General features: G+C 44.7%; 1 protein-coding gene across 4 annotated transcripts in view; it reads right to left on the reverse strand.

Annotated features, from left to right (window-relative positions):
• Nucleotides 1-25,730, reverse strand: part of DHX32 (DEAH-box helicase 32 (putative)) — a 70,838-nt gene that overhangs the window by 39,569 nt on the left and 5,539 nt on the right. For 2 of the 4 annotated variants that reach the window (XM_075843109.1, XM_075843112.1), the window contains exons 2-3: nucleotides 19,387-19,800; nucleotides 3,074-3,267 (exon numbers count right to left, since the gene is read on the reverse strand). In XM_075843109.1, coding sequence (XP_075699224.1) covers nucleotides 3,074-3,267; nucleotides 19,387-19,677 — 485 coding nt within the window. In that variant the 5' untranslated portion in view covers nucleotides 19,678-19,800. Of the gene's footprint in view, nucleotides 1-3,073; nucleotides 3,268-19,386; nucleotides 19,965-23,261; nucleotides 23,381-25,730 lie in introns of those variants that run through there. The other 2 variants (XM_075843111.1, XM_075843110.1) reach the window with 2 other exon arrangements.

Here is a 25,730-nt window from a genome sequence, read left to right on the forward strand (position 1 = left end):
AATAATAATGAGCAAAGCAAGATATAAATATGACCGATAAGTCACTAAAACAGTACAGTACGGACTTGGTGCATAAAAAAGATCTGTATTACAGACAAGAAAATCACGCGCGTTAGCAGAAATCTCAAACTTTTGCAATGTGAAAAACTGAAAAGTGACATAGCAAAAGCTTTAAAAAAGGTTTGCTCAAATTATAAAAAAAAAAAAAGAAAAAAAAAAAAGAAAAAGCGGATCTACTTTTTTTCCCCGCGACAGGCTTGTGTGAAGTGTTACAGCTTCATCTGAATATGCCGGAGCTGCAATACCAGACACCTACCATGGACAAGGGTGGCGCTGCTTCTGGAAAGATGTAGAGTTTTTTTTTTAATCTGATACAACCCTGTGATTCTCCCGCCCCCCCCCCCCCCCCCGGGTTTTCTGGTATTTTTGACAGAAAGAATAGCGCACTTTGAAGGATTATTCTTGCCTTCAAAAATACTGGAGCCCAGCAGACCATATTAAAGTCAATGGGGTCCATCATCATAATGATTTAGCATATCCATCATCGATCAGTTATACAGATGTAGCAATCTTTAACTTGACAACGCGTTAAATACACGAATGGAAGCTACAGTATGATGCGAATGTGAACAGAGCCTTTGATATCTGGAAACAGCCTGTTGAACAATAGGTGATCTATAGATCAGATCAATTCTACAGATTAAGAAAATGGTTAGAACAAAAAAAACAAAAACGGAGATTTTCGCGGCGGTTTTTTTTACGGCCGTTTTTGGAACTGTTTTCAATAGAGTCTATGACCTGCACTTCTTTTTTGCGGCCGTTGTTCAAAAACGAACAAAAATGGCCCGTCGGAACAGAATGCCGTTTTTCACATTCCAATCAATGGGCAGATGTTTGGAGGCGTTCTGCTTCCGATTTTTCGGCCCGAAAAACGGCCGAAAATAGGCCGTGTGGACATACCCTAAATATCCTCTTACACTGGCCAATTTTGGCCGGTTCAACAAGCGCAGATCAATGAGCTCATTGATCGGCGCTCGTTTGCTCCTGTCACACGGAGCTATGTATGGGGACGAGCGGACGTTACTCCGATTGCTTGTCCCCATACATTATCACGTTGGCAGCGCGTCTCCTTGTTTACACAGGGAGATGTGCTGCCGACAACGATAATATTTTACTTTTTTAAAACGATACGGCCAGCAGATGATCGCACGTTTGCTCGTTCATCTGCGGATGGTTCCCCTGCTTACACAGGGCAATTATCGGCAACGAGCATTGTATTAACGCTTGTCGCCCAGTGTAACACCCCCTTTAGTCCCCACCTCAGAGGTCGCCTTGTCATGGCAGGTGGGCTCTCACAATTTAATCAGAATGTGCGCTAATAACCTCCCTATTGTAAGTAGATTTAGCAGTAATGCATATTTATTTATATTTGGCGCCTTAGGTGACATTAATGTTCGCAGTGTGCGGTCGCCATTTTCTTGCTTGCTAAATATATATATATAAAATTTATCATGACGCGCTATAATAAATGAAGGACAACAATAAATGAAAAATTAAATGGTTATCCTGTAGCGTCCACTGTGGTGATGTTACACTTTCTATAGACCGGATCATTGTACAGGTAGAGTGATTGACGGCTTTGCTCCAAAACCACAGGTCATGTCATAGTCTGATGTTGGGAGATCATTGCGCACAGACATTATTCTCACAGACACATACACATGAAAATGATGATTTTGTGTGCAGCACACGATACATACAATCACTGTGTGTATGGTGCAGCCTGCAGCTGTCCATGCCATGCTGGGAGATGAAGCTTCACGACAGCTGAAGAACCACAGGTTGGAGACCGAGGCTTTAGAATAATGTTGGCGAATGTGTGAATTGATCTCGCAACACAAAACAAAACACATAGCAACATCTACAGTCTTCTGAAAGGCAAAGGAATATTTATATTACATATTTAAAATTATACATATACATATATATATATAATTTTTTTTTTCATGAATGTGTAATAGTGGGGGTCCCAACGCTAAACCAGCACCAATCATCAGACAGAAGGGGTGTATTGCGTTCTGGTAAGGCGTGATCCCTTCACCACAGTACCCAAAACTGCGCCACTCTCATCAATGTGCTTGAGTGGGGCTTTGCTGCAGTTCCAGACACAACTACAATGGACAAGGACTGCACTGTCTGAGGTAAAGGGGTCACCGCGTTCAACTTCCTCAAAACCTCCCCAGTTAACAAATTTGCAGGAAAAACAAAACAAAAAAACAAACAAACCGCATGTTAATATTTTCGGTTTTGTTGGGATTAAAAAGGGGCTGTCCACTTTGGACAATCTCTTTATGTTAAAAGGCTCCCCTGGCAGTAAATTGTAAACAGACCGACCTGCTGCCTCGACTCCCAGCTGTAATCTGTATGGTAACCAAGCAGCAAGTGTTCAATTTCCCTGCAGTGCCACCGCAGGATAAACAAAGAATTACACTGTGGTTATTGAAATGAATGGGCTGTCCATGTAATGCACGGACATGTCGGGCCCTCCAGAGAGAGGTGCGCCTTCTTGGTGCTCTCTGCTAATTGATGAGGCTCCTAAATGGGGGAACCCCCTATATTAACCCCTTTATAGAGGATTTGAAAGTGAGCTTTCAAAACCAGACTACTGCTTTAAAAATTCTCCTATGAAAAACCGAGTCATTGTGGAAGGGTTTTCTTAACATAAAATGAAATAAAAAATTTAGCAAACATGTTATTGATATACATTTCACATTTGACAGTTGTAAGGACTTATCGGTGAGGGGTGCGGAAATAACAGTCGAACCCGGACCGGAGGGCGCCCAAAGGCTCCTGTGCCACATCACCGGTATTATAAATGGAACATGGTAGGGGAGGGCCCTGTTACAAAATTTTTAATTAGGACACATTTTTCTCAGTTCCCTTATCACCGGCATCAAGCGCTCCGTCTCAATGACCCGCTGGTCAAAGGCTGAAGGGAAAATAGCTGTGCGGCCAGAGTACGAATTGGAAGCTGTATGAGATCGAAGGGATTAACTGCAAGCTGGGCACAAACCTTAGAATGGTGTCTTTTGTACAACAGTTCTCAAAAGGCACAACATAACCGACTTCATGTCCAATGTTGACATCCAGCTCATCCGCCACCCTCATGGCGAGCCAAACTGCGGTCTGTCTCTGCACCTGAGTACACACCACTGTCCCGTGTTGATTGTGCACAGACAAGCAGTACTCTGCGCACCACTGAGGAATCTGAAAGGAGAAGAGACATGAATTAAGCGACTGAGGATGGTCCTAGTTGCATAGTGGTGTACACAGAAATCATTGGAACCCCCATAGCTAAACTTAGGATGGGTCACATTTCCCCAAAATATGTTATTCCTTAAAGTCAATGTACATTTTGTTTTTGCATCCTTAAGTTAATAAGCATATAAATATAGAGATCACACAATTAAATGCATTGTCTGGTTTAGAAAACCCATTGTCATACACCCTATAAAGAGGCGGGTCCTCTGTTCAGGATCCTCCCCTTTTGGCCAGAATGGAGAGCGGGCACAAAGAGAGTCTCTCGTTCTGGAAGATCTGTTCTGTCCTGCATTAAATGGACAACTTATTGATTTGAATGCACACGGTGTAATGCCTCATTTCCCCTGTGGTGGCACTGCAGGAAAATTGAACACTTGCTGCCAGGTTTCCCTACCGATTACAGCTGATCGCATTAGGGAGACACTATGTGATCTGCTTGTTATCAAGTGTTTCTTCTTACAAGTAGGGATTGTCTAAAGCAGAGAACCCCTGTAAAGTTGTACATAGTCCTAAAAATGTAATACCAGATACAATAAAAAATGTTTTTTATTCTGTTTGCCTCAAATCAATTGAGTTGCAACAGGGTTAAATGGAGCAGCAGCTTTTCTAGAACAGTTGTTTCAGCCTAAATGACTGGTCAGTGACAACTGAATGGGGAAATAAGGGCATATTAGCTGGCAGGTCACAACAGATGGCTTGGCCAGGAATATATTACATAGTCGGAGAACAGACAGACGTGAGCTCAGGAAAAAAACTCCCCGAGACCTGGGAGGGAGAACAAACATTTATAATGTGACAGGTCCTGAATGAAAAGATAATGGGACTTGGTGCAGGGCTCCTATTATTTCCTGCTCAAAGAGCCATAGAAAATATTTTTTCTATGTTATTCAGGTATTTGCAATATAAAAATTTGCACCCGTTTCCAAGAGAACTCAACATAAACGACATAAAAATATGTTTGCCATGACAGCTACAAAGAAAGTTGTCACCTAGTGGTTACATCCCACACTACCGTAGGATAAGGCTATATTCCCACGCTAAAGTAAAAACGGCTGTAAAATACGGAGCGGTTTTCAAGGGAAAACAGCCTCCGATTTTCAACCGTTTTTGAAACCACAAACGTTTTTTTGGGGCTGTTTTTGGAGCTGTTTTTCTATTGACACATTGAAAAACTGCTCCAAAGACGGCTTAAGAGGTGATATGCACTTCTTTTTTTAAAAACGAGATGCCGTTTTGGAACGAAACGCCGTTTTTTTCCCATTGAAATTAATGGGTAGATGTTTTGGAGGTGTTCAGCTGCTGTTTTCAGCCGTTTTTGGGGCGTTTGCGGCCTGAAAATAAGCAGTGTAAACATACCCTTACATTACAAGGCAGATTTGCTGTTCAGGACTCTGGAAAAGCTGAATGACAACACCAGTGGGAGCTGACATGGCGCGGATATTGGTGTTCATCCGGCTTTCCCAGACACAGATATAACTAAGAACTTTTGTCCCATTGATGCACAAAAATTCCAAAAGTTATATTTTACGGCTTTTCTTTCCATACATATTTTCTTATAGATTAAATATAAACATTTTTTAAAAAAAGACCCTACGTGATAACATATTTTATTTTTGTTAAATTCGTTAAATTCAGCACCAGTTTTGAACAGTAACTGTGTCTTCAGGGCACGGATACAGTTAAATAGCTTTGGCAGAACAGGGAGTTCAGGCTCAGGCGCAGCAATGACGTCACTGCAGAAGTTTCTATAGTCGGTCTGGGCCGGATAGAGGAGAAAAAAAGACCGGGAATGACTCAAAATCAGAGAAGACGTCAACTGTGAGTCAAAACAGTCCATTAAATATGTCTAAAAGCAATAGGACGTCAAATTGAAGGACTGTGAAAAGAAACAAACACACTTTTTTTCCCCGAAAATAATCCTTAATGCTACTGACTTCTTTGGGGGCAGTATGGATATGACATGCTTGAGGACTGACAACTACTCGCATAGGGTGGCCCATGCAGGTCGATTCGGCGCTAAAGGTCTGGCTGTGACTTTTGTGTCTGACGAAGAGGATGCCAAAATTCTGAATGATGTGAAAGTCGATAATCCTGCCCTTCACTCTCTAGTATTTCTCTTTGCTCTCTCCTCTGGCTGCGCTGGGAAAGAAATTACTTTGATTCCGCAACATTGTGGGATTGTTTTATGTATGACTTTAAAAGGTTCGAAACAAAGTTCTAAATAGAGATCATTGTTTCTATGAGTTTAATTGACTGTGTAGACAATGACCAAATGTTCAGGGGGATGGAGGGTATTAACCCCTTAACTACCAGGCCTGTTTGATCCTTAAAAAGGCTATGTAAATGTTTGTAGAGTAAACTTTTGTTGTTATTTCCTGCATTAAAGTGTACTTCACTTTTCAGGTGACCTTACAGAATAAGCGGATATATGGGTCTACATGAGGAATAACACTATTTCTAGCAATTATATGACTTGTATTTTACATTATTTAGCAGTTTTCCCCTCTGTAGGCTCTCTCCAATTCTCAATTGTCCCTGAGCTATGGCGGAGCCTAACTGCTATCATGTCTCCTATGCACTGCACATATAGAAGAGGAGAATCCTGCTCCCCTATCTCTATCCATCACATATATAGAAGCTGCAGCAGCATGGAAATTATACAGCAATACTGAGCAGTGTAGCGGAGACTACAGCACTGGGGTGACGTAATGCTTACCAGCAGTCTGTGTCTCTCTCTGCTCCTGTTTTCAGCTCCGCCCTCCAAAGACATCTATGGGCAGCGTCTGTCTTCTCTATGCTCCTGCTTCACCCTCCGCTCCCCATAGACTTCTATGGACAATGTGTCTGTGTCTCTTACTCTCTCTCTGCTCCCCCTTCCCTCTCCAAAGACTTGTATGGGCAGGCTGTGAAGTGACTAGGGACTGGCTAGTGACGAAGTAAATTACAAAGTTGATCTATATTAGGTATACTATTAGATTAGCATAAGTGGTTTTAAAAGTTAGGGCTCATTCACATGAGCATGAATCTCGTCTGTGTGCTGTGCGTTGAAACAATGCACAGCATACGGCCACATTGATTTCAATAGTGCTATTCACACATGCCTGAGTTGTCACGCAGCGAGTGTCCATAGCGTGAAACTCACTGCATGTCCTATATTGGTGCGTTTTCACACATGGAGTCAATGGGTGCGTGAAAACCATGGACAGCACACTGATGCACATTGTTTTGATGGAATCAATAGCACAATCGACTCTAGCACGATTACGTTTTCTTTTCTCACCATTTTTAATATCTCTGTTTGCTTTCATTAAATGGGAACATTCTTGTTTACATCCAGAGACTGAAATCTTATATTGACCCAATACTCCAGACTGATACATTGTAGCAAACTAAAAGTATTGGTCAAATAGCGGCTAATGTATTTAAGATGGTCTAGACTGGATACAATTGTAGCGAACGATCAGCTGTGAGAAGTAATCGATCTGTAGGGATTTTCAGCCCATGAACGTAAACACAAATTTCCCCATTTCTCTAATAGCAAACAGAGATCTTACAATGTTCAATAATTGAAACAGAAAGTTGCAGATCTACATTACACACCTGGAGAACCCTTTTAATGCAGGGCTTTTATATGTATTTGCTTTAGGCCTCATGCACACGACCGTAGCCATGTGCACGGCCGTGATTTTCGGGTTGGCCGGCCACGGAGTGTCACCCGCGAGCCGCCTGCAAATCGCGGGCCGTGCACATGGCCGCGTCCATTATTTCCTATGAGCCTGGACTGCAGAACACGGCCGTAATAAGACATGCCTGTTCTTTCTGCGGTCCGGGCTCCTGGGCCATGCACAGACCATGGAAACCACGGTCGTGCGCATGGGCCCATAGAAATGAATGGGGCCGCAATTCTCCCATGGATTTTCGGGGGAATTGCGGCCGCAAAAGCACGTTCGTGTGTTTGGGGCCTTAGTCTAAACTAATACTTGTGCCGCATGTTGGGACACGGCGTCTGCAAAAATAGTATGGAAGTCATATTCTTATTGTACAACTCAATGCATTACGTATGAAGCACTGGGCAAAAGTGGCCACAGAATTATCTTTTGTGCTATACCTTCTCCTCAAATTGTACAGATTTCAGCGTTATAATGCCAACCATAACATCCCAAAAAATAAAAATAATAAGTTACGATTTCCCCAGTATCCTGGAAAAGGAGTTTGGAGGGATTGGTTGAGGATCTCATGTGTATAGGAACCTCCAGACTGTCCTCCAATAACAGATGTAGGGGGAAAGAGGGATCGGCATGTTAGGTTACATAAGCCTGATACTTTGTCCCTTACACGTTGCCGTCAGAGGCGTCTGGCAGCAGCTCCTTTCCCCATTGAGTTGAACATGTATGCTCGGCCGAGTGTGCATGTTTATGATGGAGTCGGGAGAAATGGCTGTCAGCCAAACAAGTATAGCTAGCTTCAGAGTGCCCCCACAATGCTTCCATAACAGTGGCAAAGCCAAAGGGCAAGGTGTTGAAACGCACATCGGGCTCGGAGGTGGAGGTTGGAAATATTGGTGCTCGTTACGATATCTCATCTGGGTTAGTATTGTTCCCACCCGAGATTAACTTTTGCTTCATAATTTCTATTTACCAGCAATGTTAGATCTTTAAGGTTGGTTTACACGGGTGGATTGCCACTCGTTAAAAAAAGTTCCTTAAAGGGGTTATCTGGGGACCAAAAATTATCTGTGTTTTCCCTGCAGTAGGGGAGTGCACTCGCTAATATACATTCTGGTCCCCCTTCGTGCTGATTTTCATAGAGTTTGATAACACTGCCGGGGGACCGGAAGTCTAGTTGCACAGTCTTCTTTGATGACGATACGACTCTTCATTACGTGACTGACCCCACTATACTCCATGTACTACTGCTCCTGCGGTGAAAATACATGTGGGCCGGTCTAAACCCGGCTCACTCGCAGTGCTAATGGGTGCATGATTTTGCCAGGTATTACCGGCAAAGTCATGTGACCATCAGCCACCCCACTTGGGCATGGTTTTGGCCGCCGCTATGTGGGGCCATATCCTTAAAGAGGATCTGTCATTGACTGGGTCCCCCCTCCCCCCACAATCCCTAGCCTTTCGACAATGAACATTTATCAATTCTGTGTGCAATGTCAAAATAAAGCTAGGTCGCCAAGTTGTAGATCATCTACCCCCCCCCCTATTTTAGGAGATCCCATTAATAAGGATCCCACAGTTCTCCTGTAGATAGTGCCACACTGCGCCCTGTAGATCGTGCAAAACACAGCCCCCCTGTAGATCGTGTCCTCCAAGTAAATATTTTTTTTTTTATTGTATTCATCTAGCCCAGTTCCCACGGCGAACGTAGCTGCTCCACAGCTTCCTCAGCAGCCTAGGAGACCCTGAGACAGGACCCTTGCGTAAGCCGGTGTGATCCAGTGATGTAATCTTGCCGGCATGCGGAAGGATCCTGTCCCAGCGTCTTATAGACGCAGGCCTAACCTGGCATGTAGCCTAGTGAGTGGCATAGCAGGGAGCTAGCCCCCTGCTCCGCCATAGTATTCAATTGTTTCTTTGTCCTAATGGGTGGAGCTAGCTTCCTTCCCTCTGATGCTGACCAATCAGCGCGAGGCAGGTAGGGTACTTCACGCCCCGTTGGCTAAAAACAATTTTTTTATATATTTTCAGTGTATTTACAAATGTCATTTTTGTGAAAATTTACTGACAATAAACGCTGTGGTGACGCAAAATTTCAGCAAATACTTTTTGCATCACAACCCATTGAAATGTCTAAAGTCTGGTAACGGGAAGCGGTGGAGGTGAAGTCAGCAGTGATCTGTCCGCCACGGTGCACTTACTGGTCGGGTAGATGCGGTGAACTTGTGTGTGCGGCTTGTTTGGAATCCATGTTTACTTATGAAGCACAATACAAATCCAATACAAATAACTCAGTCAAGCCGATGAAACTCAAACACAGGGCAGGTAATAAACACAATAGGGGAGATAAAATATCGGACAGGTAGAAACTGTCCCAAATTCATCAAGGTGGTGCACGCTGTATGATCAATTTGGAGCATCTTGCTAGACATGTCTTTACACCAATATTTTATGCCCAAAGACAAAATGGCGCAGTTTTATAAAAAAAAAAAGTCTAGGAAGGTACAGGCCATAAATTTGGGGCATGCCACATGCGCCACTTTTTTGTCGCAATTTGTGCCAGAATTCTGGCACAAATTGCTAAGACAAACGCTGGCGATCACGCATGACGACGACGTTGCAGGCCATGTGACGCTGCAGCCTGTGATTGGCTGCAGCGGTCACGCGGGATGAAACATCATCCCAGGAGGCCAGACTGCAGGAAGGAGGAGGCATTCTGGGTAAGTATAATTTATTTATTTTTCTGGAGTTCTGTTGCGGGTTTTGCACCCCCATTGAATTAAACAGAAAAACAAACAAGAACGCAGCATAAATTGACATGCTGCGAAATTAAATTCCTCACCGCAGGTCAATTTATTTACGTTTACGCTGTGCTGTGTTTTTGTTCTGCAGCTTTTCTGAATCTCATCCACTTTGCTGCTACCGTAAATGCGGCGGAATTTCCGCACAAAATTCAGTTGCGGAAATTCAGCAGCGTTTACACTATGTGGGAACCCGGCCTAAGGCCTCATGCACACGGCCGTGCCCATAATGCGGTTAGGTCGGGTCATGAGTCCCATGGTCCAGCTGGGACTTGTGGCTGCAATACGGACGCCAAAATGATGGCCGTTTAAACGAGGCCCTAGGCTTGGTTTACACACACAGATTTTGGCACATTTCTGATCAATCAGGCCATTATCAATCTTAAATGGGGGGAGGGGGTTTGACTAACCAAAATGCAACAGAATTCCATACCACATTGCACCAGAAATAGGTACATGGTGTACACCAAATTTATTATGGGGTTCAGACATCTTTTTATACCTACCTAGTTTTCACACATGTCCAGAAAGATGGGCAAAAGTGTTTTACAGACATGCACCATTTCTTGCCGCAAAATACCAGTATACATATACATCAGCCATGAACGGTGTAAGAATCTGCATCAAATCAGCAACCAAATACGTAACATCTGAACTCAGTCTAACAGGAAAACTGGCAACCAATCAGCAAAATGAAAGCTGCGCGGTGATTGGCTGCTATGGGCATCAACGCCAGTTTCTATGTCAAGCAGTTTTGATAAATGGTATATGAAATTGATTGAGATGATCAGCCAGCATTTGTTCAGCAGCTGATGGGAGGGGGGGGGGGGGGGATAAGGGTCAATTAAAATTTTGGTCTCTGGTGCCGGCTTATCTCCCTTGAGGTGTCGGGCAATGGCTTACTCCTCTCTCCCCGTTGAGAACACATTCATACTTGGCCGAACTGAGCGTGCACGTGTACGGGGAGGACGCAATTGAATGCGCGTTGGGTCTATTGAAGGTGTATGGGCAACTTAATAACTAAAAGACGCCATCTACTAGAGTGGTGGCCAGCACAGGTCAAACTTCATCTTGCCATTGACCTTGTATAGGACTTGAAAGCATTCAGAGACTCCCACCACAAGCATCCGGGGACCCTCAAAATGGATCTGTCCTAGAATTAAATGGACTTTTGAACCCTATTTGGACCATCAGGTGCCACTAAAGGCATTATCCAGTTATTCGCGCTACGTGTTGATTTAGTCAATCTGCTCTTTAGGGCTCATTCAGACGAGCGTGATTCTCGTCCGTGCGCTATGAAACAACACCCAGCACATGGCCCCATTAATTACAATGGGGCTATTCACACATGCGTGAGTTTTCACGCAGTGAGTGTCCGTTGCGTGAAACTCACAGCATGTCCTATATTGGTGCGTTTTCACGCACCTAGTCGCCCATTTATGTCAATGGGTCCGTGAAAACCACACATCCGTGTCCTACGCATCAATTACATTGAAAAAAAATTAATCTTTGCGAGTCCGTGAAAAACACACAGGCCACACGCTAAGCACACGGATGCAAAAGGCAACGCACACGACCAGATTTACGCGCATAAAATCTGCCACGCTCGTGTGAATAAGGCCTTAAGGTGAGCAGATCTTTAATATTCATCTTCCAAACTTGGTCTCAAGATAAAAAAGGTGTGACGGCGGAGAAGAGAGGACGTCAGCGGGCGGTGTACATGCTGCCAGCTACATAAACTCAGGAAGGTGTCAATTCTGCAATGTAGTCCCAGGAAAGAGAAGATGACAATATGATTGCTGCAGACGCTGTGAAGAACGCCTCTTGTAGTGATCGGAGATGTCACCTCACGCTGGGAAGGTAAGACAGGCTGCGAGACGCTCTCTCCCATACAGAGAAACATCTCTTCTAGCCGCAAGCCGCCCTGTATCCTCCTCCTGATCCCGCGACGTAGCCAAGTGTGAACAGAAATAGACCAGGAGAGATAAAATTATTTCTGGGTACCTGAAAAGGTATTTTTTGTTTTATTATGTGTGATAAGAGAACAATAGACCACCGATGTGAACTATATACCTGTATTGTGTCTAAAAGCTTGAATACAAAGGCACAAGTCTATCTATAGTCCGCTCTCCAGAAGACCACCCTTGATCTAGGCCGGATTTGCAATCCTATCTAGAGTGGCCTCTTTCCAGTGGCCCAACTCTCTAGAAGACCATTTTATGCAATTTTGGGTGGTCGTGTCAAGGAAGTTTCATTATAGATAGATTTCTATTACAATTCTTCTATTGCAAACCCAAAAGGAGAAACATTCCTCAATCCCGAGAGCCTTACAGGGAGAGGGATCAATACGAACCCTCCTTGACTGAAGTTTAGGTAGGAATTCTGTCCCTGGCTTCTATTCAGGCTCGTGCCCAAATTCCAACCAATGCTCTGAATTAGATGGCCCCCCGGGGTTGCAGGGTTTGGGGCACCTAATACTCCAACCCTCCCAATAAGGGCACTGCATCCCATCAATAACAAAAAAAAAAAAAAACAATACGCACACACACACACAAGTAGACTAAGGTCTTATTTACACGAGAGTATTTAACGTCCGTGATACGCGCGTGATGAAAATCACGCGCGTCGCACGGACCTATGTAAGTCAATGGGGCCGTGCAGACATTCCGTGATTTTCACGCCGCGTGTGTCCGCTGCGTAAAACTCACGACATGTCCTATACTCGGACGTTTTTCGCGCATCGCGCACCCATTGATGTCAATGGGTGCTTGAAAATAGCGCACGGCACACGGAAGCACTTCCGTGTGTCGCGCGTGATTCGCGCTACAGTTGATAAATAAATGAAGGAAAAAAAAAAGCACCACATTCATTGCCATTTCTAAGCATCTAAACCGCGTGTCATAAGGATGGCATATGCGTGTAAATCACGCAGCCACCACTTATGTCACACGGAACTGCAACGCGCAAAAAACGCTGCGTTTTTTGCGCGCGCAAAAACGCACACGTTCCTGGAAATTTCGCCTAAGGACCTGTTCACATCAGCGTTGTCTTTCCGTTGAGGGGTTCCGTCGGTGAACCCCTAAACGGAAAGGCAAACGAAAACCTTAGCTTCCATTTGCATCACCGTTGATCTCAATGGCGACGTAAACTTTGCTAATGGTTTCCGTTTGTCTGCGTTGTGTCAGGGTTCCGTTGTTTTTGACGGAATCAATAGCGCAGTCGAGAACGCCGATGTGAGCGCAGCCTAAATAGCGAGTGCAGTGAGATACAGCCCAGTGATCTCACTAGAATGAGAACAATTTCTTCGCTTTCCACTTAGCCCAAAGGTGAGAGAGTTTGATAGCGAAATAAAGTATGTGCCGTACTAGCCAGTGGATCCCATTAACTGTAATTTTTGGGTAGCCACCAGGTCACAACTCCGAGGGCACTTCTGCATCTTAGGCTACATTCACACGAGCGGATCAAATTCAAGCTCGTGAAAAACGCGCGTAAATCTAGTCTGTGTGCGTTGCGTTATTGCATCCGTGTGCTTTGCGAGTGGCATGAGTTTTTAACGCACTCGCAAAGCTAATTTTTTCTTTCTCAATGGAATTGATGCGCAAATCACGCACCGCACACGGATGTGCATCTGTGTGCAGTGCGTGGTTTTCAATGGGCACGTAGGTACGTGAAAACGCACCAATATAGGAGGTGCATTGAGTTTCACGCAGCGGACTCTCGCTGCATGAAAACTCACGCATGTGTAAACGGCCCCATTGAAATCAATGGGTCAGTGGGCTGTGCGTGATTTCCATGCGCAGCAAATGGACGTTGTTCACGCTCGTGTAAATGGGCCCTTAGGCTTTCAAACTCCTAAGTCCATGGCAATAATCCGGTGGTGCCCGGTCACGTACGGAGACGCCTTCAAAGGGTTGGACTCACAAAGATAACCACTTGTTAAAAAGAAGCTGGGTGATCACCGTGTGTCTGTCTTCTCTAAGGGTATGTTCACACGACCTATTTTCAGCCGTTTTTGGGTCCGTTTTTAAAAATGGCCGCATAAAAAAACGCCTCGTAAAAAGAAGTGCAGGTCACTTCTTGAGCCGTTTTTCATTGATTCAATAGAAAAAAAACACTCCAAAAAAAGACCGTAAAAAACGGCGCAAAAAACGCAAGTTGCTTAAAAAACTTCTGAAAATCACAGGCTGTTTTCCTTTAAAACCGCTCCGTATTTTCAGCCGTTTTTTGTCAAGCGCGTGAACATACCCTAACCCCAAGCGATAAAAGTTGGTGACTGGGGATAGAGAAGCCGAGTCTGGCTATATATTTGAAAATGTACGAAAATGTAAAATTAGATGCCGGAAATTCAAATAATGGCCATTCATTTAATGCTTGGATGAGCCGGGTCCATCAGGAGGAGCAGCTCTAAGTGTAAAGATGGCCATACACATCAGATATGCCGGCCCAACCCACCGATTTGATCGAACTATGTAATGCATATGGCGGCATCCTGACTCTCACCCGACAGCAGATGTGGGGGGGGGGGGGAGGTTGGGGAGAGAGAAGGATCAGGCTGTTGGAATCTAAGGCCCTGTTCACACATATTTTTCTGCCTGCAAAAAACTCTTTTAACCTGCCAGCAATCTCTTTGCCACGTTTTTTGTCTGTGGCCAATGAGCGCCGGGGGCAAAAAATGCAGTGAAAACCGCTTTCTCTGCCTCCCATTAACGTCAATGGGAGGTCAGCGGCGGAAACTCCTGAAGAAAGGGCATGACGCTTTTTTTTCCACACGAGCGTTTATTTCCGATCGCGGGAAAAAACCGCTTCCCATTGAAATCAATGGGAGGAGATATCGGCCGTTTTTCGTGTGAACTAGGCCGAAGATGTCCGATCCTTTTGTTTGCAAGGAGATAAACCGCTGCCAGAAGCTACTCCTTCTCGCTATTAATCCAAGTGTGCATGCGTATAGGGAAAGGGGGTTCAGGAGGAATAGCTGTTGGCTGTCGATCGTTCGGCTGACAGCGATCAGAAACGTATGGCCAGCTTAAAGGTAGGCGCACACACGCAACTTAAAACACTGCGGATTTTACGCAAATGATTTAATTGCGGGAAATCCGCAACACATTACAGTAGCAAAGTAGATGAGATTTGAACAAACCTCATCCATACACAGACGGAAGAAAAAAAAAATCAGTCGAAAATGTTACGATTTTTGGCAAAGAAGAAGGAATGGCTTTTTGGATAAAATAGCGACAAGATCGTAGCGACCAGATCATAGCGACCAGATCATAGCGACCAGATCATAGCGACCAGATCATAGCGACCAGATCATAGCGACAAGATCATAGCGACCAGATCATAGCGACAAGATCATAGCGACAAGATCCTCTTTTCTCAGTACAGTCCGGCCTGGGATGACGTATCATCCCATGGACTGCATCATCATCACAGGAGCCCGCGCTCAGAACAGAGGATCGAGTCGCTATGACAACGAGGTATGTATGAACTTTTTTTTTTCTAGCAGTATTTCCGCAGAGGAGATTCCGCAAGAAAAACTGCACCACAATTTGGTGCAGTTTTTCGGGTGGAATTCCCTGCAGCTTCCAGGACGAATACACTGTGTACTATTACACCCGGTGTGCACTTACCCTAAAGGGGTTTCCCATACAATACAACCTTAGATTATACATGGTCTCAATTCCTTACCATTTTCAAAATCTCAACTTGCCGTCAGTGAATGGGAACATTGTGGTTTACATCCAAAAGCTGAAAAACTGTATAGACCCAATACTTCTCACAGCTGATATTTGGCTACAGTTGTGGCAATATTTTGAGAGCCTCCGAAAAATCATCAGTAGCACAAATCTCGATCCTGTCCTGATAAAATGTAAACAGTCCACAGTGAATGGCCAAGATTACATACAATGGTAGCAAACCCCAAGCTGTGAGAAGCATCATGTCTTTACAGGTTCTGGATATTGTCATTCACTGACAGTAAACAGAGTTCTTGACAGGGGTGAGAAATGAAGACAAAAAAAAAAAAAAGTGGTTTGAAAGTTACAGAACTTTTTTCATCTGGATTACCTTTATTTACATAAAATTGAAAGACCCTTTTAACCCCTTAACATACACTAGGGCTATACAAACCGGACCACTGTGAGTTTACCCATTCATTACCAGTGACCGGCCACAGCACAGATATTACACTTGATCTTAGGCTGAAACATTGCACCTGTTAACCGTGCTTTACCCATGTTGTGTGAACCAGGGTACGTCCGCCCCTATAATGCACTGGGTGCACCTGGCGCTACTCTCGGATACAATGAAATTACAGGACAGAGTTCACCGAAACCCAAGACAGCAAAACAAATAAGATTTTGCAGTTTATTACTAAATAACTATATGGCGCACAGTCAGACACAATGTGTGGCTTCAGATAAGGACAGACATAATTGCAGCTATTTATAGTGACCCGGGCAAAGTAACTGAACAAGCAAATGTGTCGGAGTAATTCGGGGCGGCCGGCTGTGCCCGGATTTCCACATATTGAATTATATTCCACCAGGTATGTGCACTAGCCTCAGCTCATGCAGCGGTTCTTGTGTAATGTACCGTATATGCTCATTGCTTTGGAAAAACAACCAATAAGAAGTACAATGTTATGGTAACAATCATAAAATAAAAAAGTTACTGGGTGACCGCTCTCAAAATATTTCCAGGTAAAGAGTCACCTGCACTAGAACATCACAACTTTACTTACTAGAAGTACAAGAATTGCAGTAAAAAAGGACCTCAAGCTGATCATCAGAGCCCGGGATTTACAATGAGACGAGACGGCACGGCCATAGGAATATGTACCCCTATAACCATGGCCCCCAAGATCACTGCTAGGGAAGCTATGTGCACATTTGCATCCAAAATAAAAATTGAAACTATTTTTCAAAAAGTTGTACAAATATCTGATCGTTTTAGGTATGCAGTTCCTATGCAGATCTATGTAATACAAACAAAGCCTGTGTAGTCTGATGTTGTTTTACTTTCTCTGCCTCCTCTTCTTGCTGACAGAACAGCCAGAAGTGTAACAAGTAACCATGTGGGCTTAAATGGAGCTAAAGCACAGGAATCATGCTCACAGTAAAGTCTCAGTGTGGGGATACTGCACACAGTAGTATCTCAATGCAAGCATTAGCTATTTAGTAAGGTTCCATGCACACGACCGTAAAAATTCACCGTAATTGCGGAACGTAATTCTGTCCTCAATTACAGACCCATTCGGTTCTATTGGCCGCGGACACCTTTCCGTATCGCTACAGATGGGTGTCCGTGCCGTAGAACTGTGCTGGGAATTATGGAGCATGTCCGTTCTCTCGTGTTTTACAGGCCGTGCTCCCATACTTTGTATGGAAGCACGGCCCGAAAATGCAGGCGGCCGTCAGCAGCCGGCCGTGCCCGCAATCGCGCATCAGGATTATGGGCACGGCCGTGTGCATGGGACCTAAAGTTACAACACAAAAATGATCAAAACAGACAACACCGTAATAACCTATACACTGATGTCACAGTACAGGGACAATGCACACAAAAATGCCATGCACATAATGACATCACAACATAAGAAAAAAAATACACATAATGTCACCATGCAAGTACAATGATGTCACAACGCAGGAATAATGGATACAGCGACGTCACAGTACAGGGACAATGCACACAACTATGCCATCACAGCATAAGAAAAAAGAAAGATACACATAATGACCTCACCATCAGCACAATGTACACACACGATGATGTCACAGTACAGGGATAATGCAGTGATGTCATAGCAAAGGAATAATACAAAAAAAGTGATGAACAAGGCACATACAGGGATGCAACAAGTAAAACTTGGAATACAACCTCAATTTTCCACACCCCTTTAGTTATTATCGCTAAGGGTATGTTCACACGCCCTAGTTATGGACGTAATTCGGGCGTTTTACGCCTCGAATTACGCCCGAAAATACGGCTCCAAACATCTTCCCATTGAATTCAATGGGTCTTACGATGTTCTGTGCACACAGGCTTTTATTTTACGCGCCACTGTCAAAAGACGCCCGCGTCAAAGAAGCGCATGTTACTTCTTGGGACGTAATTGGAGCCGTTTTTCATTGACTCCATTGAAAAACAGCTCCAATTACGTCCTTAATGGATGCCGCGAAAAACGCGAGTACGAGCAATTACGTCTGAAATTCAGGAGCTGTTTTCGCCTGAAAACAGCTCCGTAATTTCAGGCGTAATTGAGGTTGCCGTGCGAACATACCCTAACTGCACCCGACCTCTGTTTGCCTTAGTTGTTGGGCCCCATAACAGCTGCTATGCCTGTTACCCTGGTAGTTATGCCCATTCCACAGACAGTAGCAAAAAAAATAAAAAAGATTGGACATTTAAAACGGGTATTCCGATTTCGGTAAATAAGGATTATTCATTGTATTCCTTATGGTCTTCAAGATCTCTGCTTGTAGTCATTGAATGGAAAATCCATGTGATGATCACACAGGTTGTGGGGCTGGTTACAGCTACAGTACAGAGTTCTCTCTTGTTATGACCCGTGCGTCCAGCACGTGACCTGGACAGATTTTCATCTTCTCGAAGTAAACAATAAAGTCTGCATTCAATGACTACAAGCAGAGATCTTGAAAACCATAAACAACTGATGCAGAAATTGGATTAGAGAAATGCATAGCTTTTTATTACACAGCACCTTTTGGTCTTGTTGGATTGAGAGCTCACAGCAGATAAATCAGGAGTCCAGTGAGTACTGGAGGACTTCTATTAGGGTCATAAATCCCAGCCCGATCGCAAGTCTAATGACCTGAACTAACACCGTAAGATTAAAAGTAGCACGCGGCAGATTTTATTGCAGACATTTTTGCAAGTGAAAATCAGTTCCATTTATTTCTGTAACAAAATCTGCCGCGTGTGACTGCATCCTATAGACCGCCATGATGCTGTTATTTCAGGTGACTAGACCTCCGATCTTGCTGGGAAAACGCGTCCAATACCAGCCTTCGGATCCTACTGATGGTCAAGACGACAGAGCGGCTGCAACTGCAGAGACCACAGGGCATGCTGGGTCATCTACGGTATAGTGACAGCGCTGGGGACACGGACAATTCCCACGGACCACTGCCTTAAAAGTTACTCTGATGCAGCAGGTGCCGACCAGTCTCAAAACAGACAAGGACTTAGGCTACAGTCACACGGTTGTGACAGATGTGCGTCCGTGTGCGGACCGTGGTTCTCACGCACCCATTGACATCAACAGGCGACTAGGCGCGTGAAAACGCACCAATATAGGACATGCAGTGAGTTTCACGCAATGGACACTCACTGCGTGATAACTCCTGCATGTGTGAACGGCCCCATTGTTGTTTCATAGCACACAGATGAGAATCACGCTCCGGTGAATGAGCCCTATGTGATTGACATGGCCCCTTTAAATATCTGCAACGTCCCAATAGGTTTTTGAATGCAATAAAAACTACTCACCGCCTCCCCTACATAAATAGGTCATTATACGGTGTGGCAAAAACCATGCAGAGCAAAGATCCCAGAAGCAACAGGTGCCCATCACTTACTTGAGAACTCTTTCCACTCTTTGCCCCTCCGGACACCACCACAATCTGGTTCTGCAGCAAACTCTCCAAGAAGACATATTTCGATTTCCAAATAGATAGACCTTCCCTTTGTTTGAGGAGTTCATAAAACCGGGACGAGTACGGTAAACCATCAAAAGGATTTAACTCCAAGTCATTGAGCAGTCCATCGTCAACGTCGCTCGAGTCGGACTCATCCAGGAAACAGCTCTTCTCCGGAGACACCGTTAGCAAATCGTTGGCTTCTTCAGGAGGTCCTGGCAGAAGAGCCATTATCGGAGGAAGAGAGGTGTCCTTCCCATGAATCCAGGGACTCCTTCAAACAAGTCTAGTCCAAAAGTTTGCACCATCTGATTCCTTGAGATGGCACGGATTTTTTTTTTAGATCGGCCCAAACTGTTGGAAGGATTTTTGGAAGAGGTTAGACTTGTAGAAGAAGGTCATATCTGCAGTCAATAAGACAAGGGAGCTCCTACAACTACTTCCCTAGTGTTCTTATTGTACGAGGTGCCCAACTGCTTAATCATTCTCTACACAAGAGCAAAGACCGGCCAGGCCAACCCTCTCTTACACGTGTCTGGATCCTGATTGACTGCGAATACAAAGCAACAGCAGTGAGGAGGTTGTGATTGTGGAGATGGTCATGTGGTGACCTAATCCCAAAACAATAGAACTCAACCATGCACTATGGGAAGTAAAAAAAAAAGGAGCTGACGGAGCACTGGAGCTTTACTGGTCACCACATTGCATCTGCCACATGAAGCCCGCCATAGCTAGAAGGGGGGGGGGGATACAATAAAACAAATTTATAACAGCGGCCACAGAAACAAGTCTGACGTGATCGCTCGCTGTATACTGGAGTGTAATCTAAAGAAAAGGCTTCTGTTATTGGATACATGATGTATAGGAGTGTCTACGACAAATGAGGAATTCAAACAAAGCTAAAAAGGAATGGATAAAGTATAAAAACAAGAAACAAAAACATTGTAATACAATAAAAACAACAATAATAATAGCAACATTTATTCATAATCACATAGTGAAAGTCTCGTAACGGCTCGGTTCCATTCACACGTTCAGGATTTGACACGTATTTTGTCGCATGTGACTTATTTTCGCGGAATCTCTGCATACAGGATAGCCCTATTGAATTTCTACTTGGGATCCTCTAGTAAATACTTGTTGGATTTGCCATGGGCAAATTATACAGGTGTGAACATAACCTTAGATAGGGATTATGGTTTAACTAGTTTTGCACATCCGGTTGATGATTTATTTTTCTTCAAGAACGCCCAAAATCCAGACAATTAGATAATAATTAAGGAATACAAATAGACAACAGACACATGTGAGGAAGTAGAAGAGACGGAAAGAACGTTTCTCCCCTTAAAGGGATTGTCCCACAAAACACAGGCATCCCCTATCCTATGCTGTGGATAGATGATACATGTGTGATCGCTGTGGGTCCGACCGCTGGGACCCCCAGTGGTAAGGAGAAGGGGGAACCGAAAGTCCCCCTAAGTGCTCCATGGGAAACTTGGGACTTCCGGGGTCTGTGTCCGGCTTGTCCATAGAAATTAATGGAGCGCTTGTGCGCATGCGTGACCGGCACTCCATTCATTTCTATGGAGCTGCCAGACACACGAGCCGGACACAGCCCCCGGAAGTCCCAAGCTTCTCATGGAGCACTTTTGGGGAATTTCGGTTCCCCGTTCTCCTTACCGCTGGGGGTCCCAGTGGTTGGACCCACAGCGATTACACATGTATCCCCTATCCACAGGATAGGAGATACATGTGTTTTGTGGGACAATCCCTTTAAGGGAAGGTCTCATCAAGACAACCCAATCTGGGTGTATTTACAGGTCCTTTTTTTTTTTTTGCAGTTTTTACAAACACCCTTTAAATGCCAGCCTGGAGATCAGCTGGTGCTTCCAGGTTTGACTTTGGAAACCCTTTGGAGGATCAGCGGTGATTGTAAGGAAAGTTTTTGTAAATATGTAGTTTTGACATTCAGGACTGTACGAAAGATGGCCATTTTGGTTAGAAAGGTTTAAAAATAAATAAATAAAAGTTCCTAATACAAACAGAATCCGGAAAAAGTATCAATAGTGTCCAATTATGTAAAATATTCGCTGATCTAGACGAGTAAATCCACCAGGACAGTCACTCACCTTAACCCCTTAGGCTGGTTTCACACTGAGTTTTTTTGCAGGCGGAATTTCTTTCTCAAAATTCCGTTTGGAAGTTTGAGGCAGATTTTCCTCTCCCTGCATTTTCGCTGCGTTTTTCACAGCGTTTTTTGCCCGCGGCCATTGAGCGCCGCGGGCATAAAACGCAGCGAAATACGCTTTCTCTGCCTCTTATTGAAGTCAATGGGAGGTGAGAGGCGTAAACGCCCGAAGATAGAGCATGTCGCTTCTTCTTCCCGCGAGGTGGTTTTACCGCTCGCAGGAAAAAGACGCCTCCTGAAATCAATGGGAGGCATTTTCGGGCCGTTTTTTACAAGTTTTTTGGCGCGGTTTCCACGTCAAAAAAACTCTGTGTGAACATAGCCTTAAAGGGAACGTGTCATCAGAAAATGATCTATAGTTTAAATCAAGTTTTTATGTTAAAAGGATCGTCAAGAGATTCTTTAAAATGAAAGTAATGGGGGTTTTACACTGGGAGATTATTGGGCAGATAATTAGTTCGTAGAACGCTCGTTGCCGATAATTGCTCTGTGTAAACAAGGCAGCGATCAGCAGACGAACAAGCAAACGCTCATTCATCTGCTGATCGTAAAGTTTTAAAAAAGTTAAATATTATCATTGTCGGCAGCCCAACTCTTGACGGACCCATTCACTTTAGCGGGTGAATCGGGTCCATGAAAAACGGTCCGAGTCTCCGATCCGAGGAAAGATAGAACATGTCCTATCTTTCCTCGAATCATGGACGGCGCACACGGTCGTGTGCATGAGGCGTAAACGTGATCTCAACTTAATTCTGTGCAGAAATTCTGCAGCATTTATAGTAGCAGCAAAGCGAATGCCATTTAGAAAATCCTGTGCCCACGCTGTGGAAAAAAAAAAAACCTTCATAAATTGACCTGCGGTACAGATTTTAAATCCACAGAATTTCAATTTATGCTGCATTTTTCTTGCTTTTCTGTCGCAGGTTTTCCCCATTGAATTCAATGGCGATGCAAAACCCGCAACAGAAAGCCAAGTTTTGAGACAGAACTGCAGCGGTTCCGCTGCAAAACGCGCATCTCAGGAAAAAAAAAAAAAAAAATGTCTATACTTATAACCCGGGCGTTGCCATAACAATGCTTTCGTGTCATTCTATGTGACTGCTGCAGCCAATTAGAGGACGCAGCAGTCACATGGGCTGCCGCATTACCCCGGGAGGCCGGACTGCACGTCAACAGAGGGACGCGTCGCATAGCCTGTGATTGGCTGCTGGATCAGGAGCAGAGATCTGGGTAAGGATGAGATTTTATTTTTATTTTTTCTGAATTGTGATCTGTGCGGCAGAATTGCAGCTTTTCCACCACAAAAATCGCAACATCTGCTATTTGTTGTGGGCTTTACCTCCCTATGGAATTCAATAGGGAAAACCCTAACATAAACTCAGATGCGGAGGATTGAAAAGCTGCACAAGTCAATTTCTGAGCCGTTTTTTGACGCAGCGTGTGGATGAGATTTCTCATCCATTTTGCTGCTACTGTAATACGCTGCAGATTTTCCACTATGAAAATCCACAGTATTTACGCTACATGTGAACCCGGCCTAAATGTCACATCGTATATATATATATCACACTGTGGAGCGCTGTGCGGCCGTCTATCAGGTCGCAGCTCACACGTCGCAGTCACTAACCGCCATATCTAATCATCCATCTCAGAGGTAATTTGGCTCATGCGGAGTGAAAGGTCAATTTAAAGGGATGGGCAGAGAGCGGACAATGTACAGAGCTCCAGGCAGATGTCAAGGTCTCTGTTTTAGGGCCTGTTCACATCCGTTGAGCAGTTCCGTCGGGTTAACCCCTTAAGGGAAAGGCAAACTGAAATCTCAGCTTCCGTTTCACTCACCATTAAAGAGGCTCTGTCACCAGATTTTGCAGCCCCTATCTGCTATTGCAGCAGATCGGCGCTGCAATGTAGATTACAGTAACGTTTTTATTTTTAAAAAACGAGCATTTTTGGCCAAGTTATGACCATTTGTGTATTTATGCAAATGAGGCTTGCAAAAGTCCAACTGGGCGTGTTTAAAGTAAAAGTCCAAGTGGGCGTGTATTATGTGCGTACATCGGGGCGTGTTTAATACTTTCACTAGCTGGGCGTTCTGATGAGAAGTAACATCCTCTTCTCTTCAGAACGCCCAGCTTCTGGCAGTGCAGATCTGTGACGTCACTCACAGGTCCTGCATCGTGTCGGACGAGCGAGGACACATCGGCACCAGAGGCTACAGTTGATTCTGCAGCAGCATCAGCGTTTGCAGGTAAGTCGATGTAGCTACTTACCTGCAAACGCTGATGCTGCTGCAGAATCAACTGTAGCCTCTGGTGCCGATGTGGCCGACACGATGCAGGACCTGGGGCAGGAAGTGAGTGACGTCACAGATCTGCACTGCCAGAAGCTGGGCGTTCTGAAGAGAAGTGGATGATACTTCTCGTCAGAACGCCCAGCTAGTAAAAGTAGTAAAAACGCCCCGATGTACGCACATAAGGGCGGATTCAGACGAACGTTGCGTTTTTGCGCGCGCAAAAACCACTTGACAGCTGCGTGTCATCCGTGTATGATGCGCGGCTGCGTGATTTTCGCGCAGCCGCCATCATGGAGATGAGGCTAGTCGACGCCCGTCACTGTCCAAGGTGCTGAAAGAGCTAACTGATCGGCAGTAACTCTTTCAGCACCCTCGACAGTGAATGCCGAACACAATATTGAGAAACCTGTTAAAAAAAAAAAGAAAAAGTTCGTACTTACCGAGAACTTCCCTCCCGGCTGTTGCCTTGGTGACGCGCCTCTCTTGACATCGGGCCCCACCTCCCTGGATGACGCGGCAGTCCATGTGACCGCTGCAGCCTGTGCTTGGCCTGTGATTGGCTGGAGCTGTCACTTGGACTGAATTGTGATCCCGGGAGGTCAGACTGGAGGAAGAAGCCGGGAGTTATCGGTAAGTCAGAACTTCGTTTTTTTTTTACATGTTCATGTATATTGGGATCGGAAGTCACTGTCCAGGGTGCTGAAACAGTTTAACTCTTTCAGCACCCTGGACAGTGACTATCTCCTGACGTCGCGTACCGGAAATTTTTTTGCCGGGTTCGGCCAAAACGAGTTCGGCCGAACCCGGTGAAGTTCGGTTCGGTTGTCTGGGTTCGCTCATCTCAAAGACACTCCGTTTGGATGTTTGGAAACAGAAAAGCACGTGGTGCTTTTCTGTTTACATTCATCCTTTTGACAGCTGGTGCGCTGATTCAGTCGGTTCGCACGGAAGTGGTTCCGTGCGACCTGCGTGGTTTTCACGCACCCATTGACTTCAATGGGTGCGTGATGCGTGAAATACGCGGAGATATTGAGCATGTCGCGCTTTTTGCGCAGCTGACAAACGCTGCGCAAAAAGCACGGACTGTCTGTACTGCCCCATAGACTTGTATTGGTCTGTGCGTGGCGCGTGAAAACCACGCGGCCCGCACGGACCCAATACACGTTCGTGTGAATCCCCCCTAATACACGCCCAGTTGTACTTTTACTTTTCAACACGCCCAGTTGTACTTTTGCAAGCCTCATTTGCATAAATACAAAAATGGTCATAACTTGGCCAAAAATGCTCGTTTTTTAAAAATAAAAACGTTACTGTAATCTACATTGCAGCGCCTATCTGCTGCAATAGCAGATAGGGGCTACAAAATCTGGTGACAGAGCCTCTTTAAACTCAATGGTGACGGAAACCTAGCTAATGGTTTCCGTTTGTCACCGCTGTGACAGGGTTCCGTTGCTCTTGACGGAACAAATAGCGCAGTCGACTGTGACACACTCGTCTGAATGAGCCCTAAGGCTGTGTTCACACATCGCAATTTGTTACAGAGTTTTGAGCCAATCCAGGAGAAGTACAAGTCCTTCCTTCATATTTTTTATTCCTTTCTAAATCACATCTGGCTTTGGCTCAAAACTCTGCATCAAAATCTGCACCAAATGTGTGAACATAACCTAAGGCTTTGTTCACAAAGTGCAGATTTTGCATGCATTTTTTAAGCCAAAAGCAGAACTGGATCCAGGAGAGGAGACACTTTAAGGCCTACTTGATATATTTCTTCTGTTTATGTTCTGTTCCGGGTTTTGACTTGAA

Source organism: Rhinoderma darwinii, chromosome 11 (assembly GCF_050947455.1).
Source record: "Rhinoderma darwinii isolate aRhiDar2 chromosome 11, aRhiDar2.hap1, whole genome shotgun sequence".
NCBI lineage: Eukaryota > Metazoa > Chordata > Amphibia > Anura > Rhinodermatidae > Rhinoderma > Rhinoderma darwinii.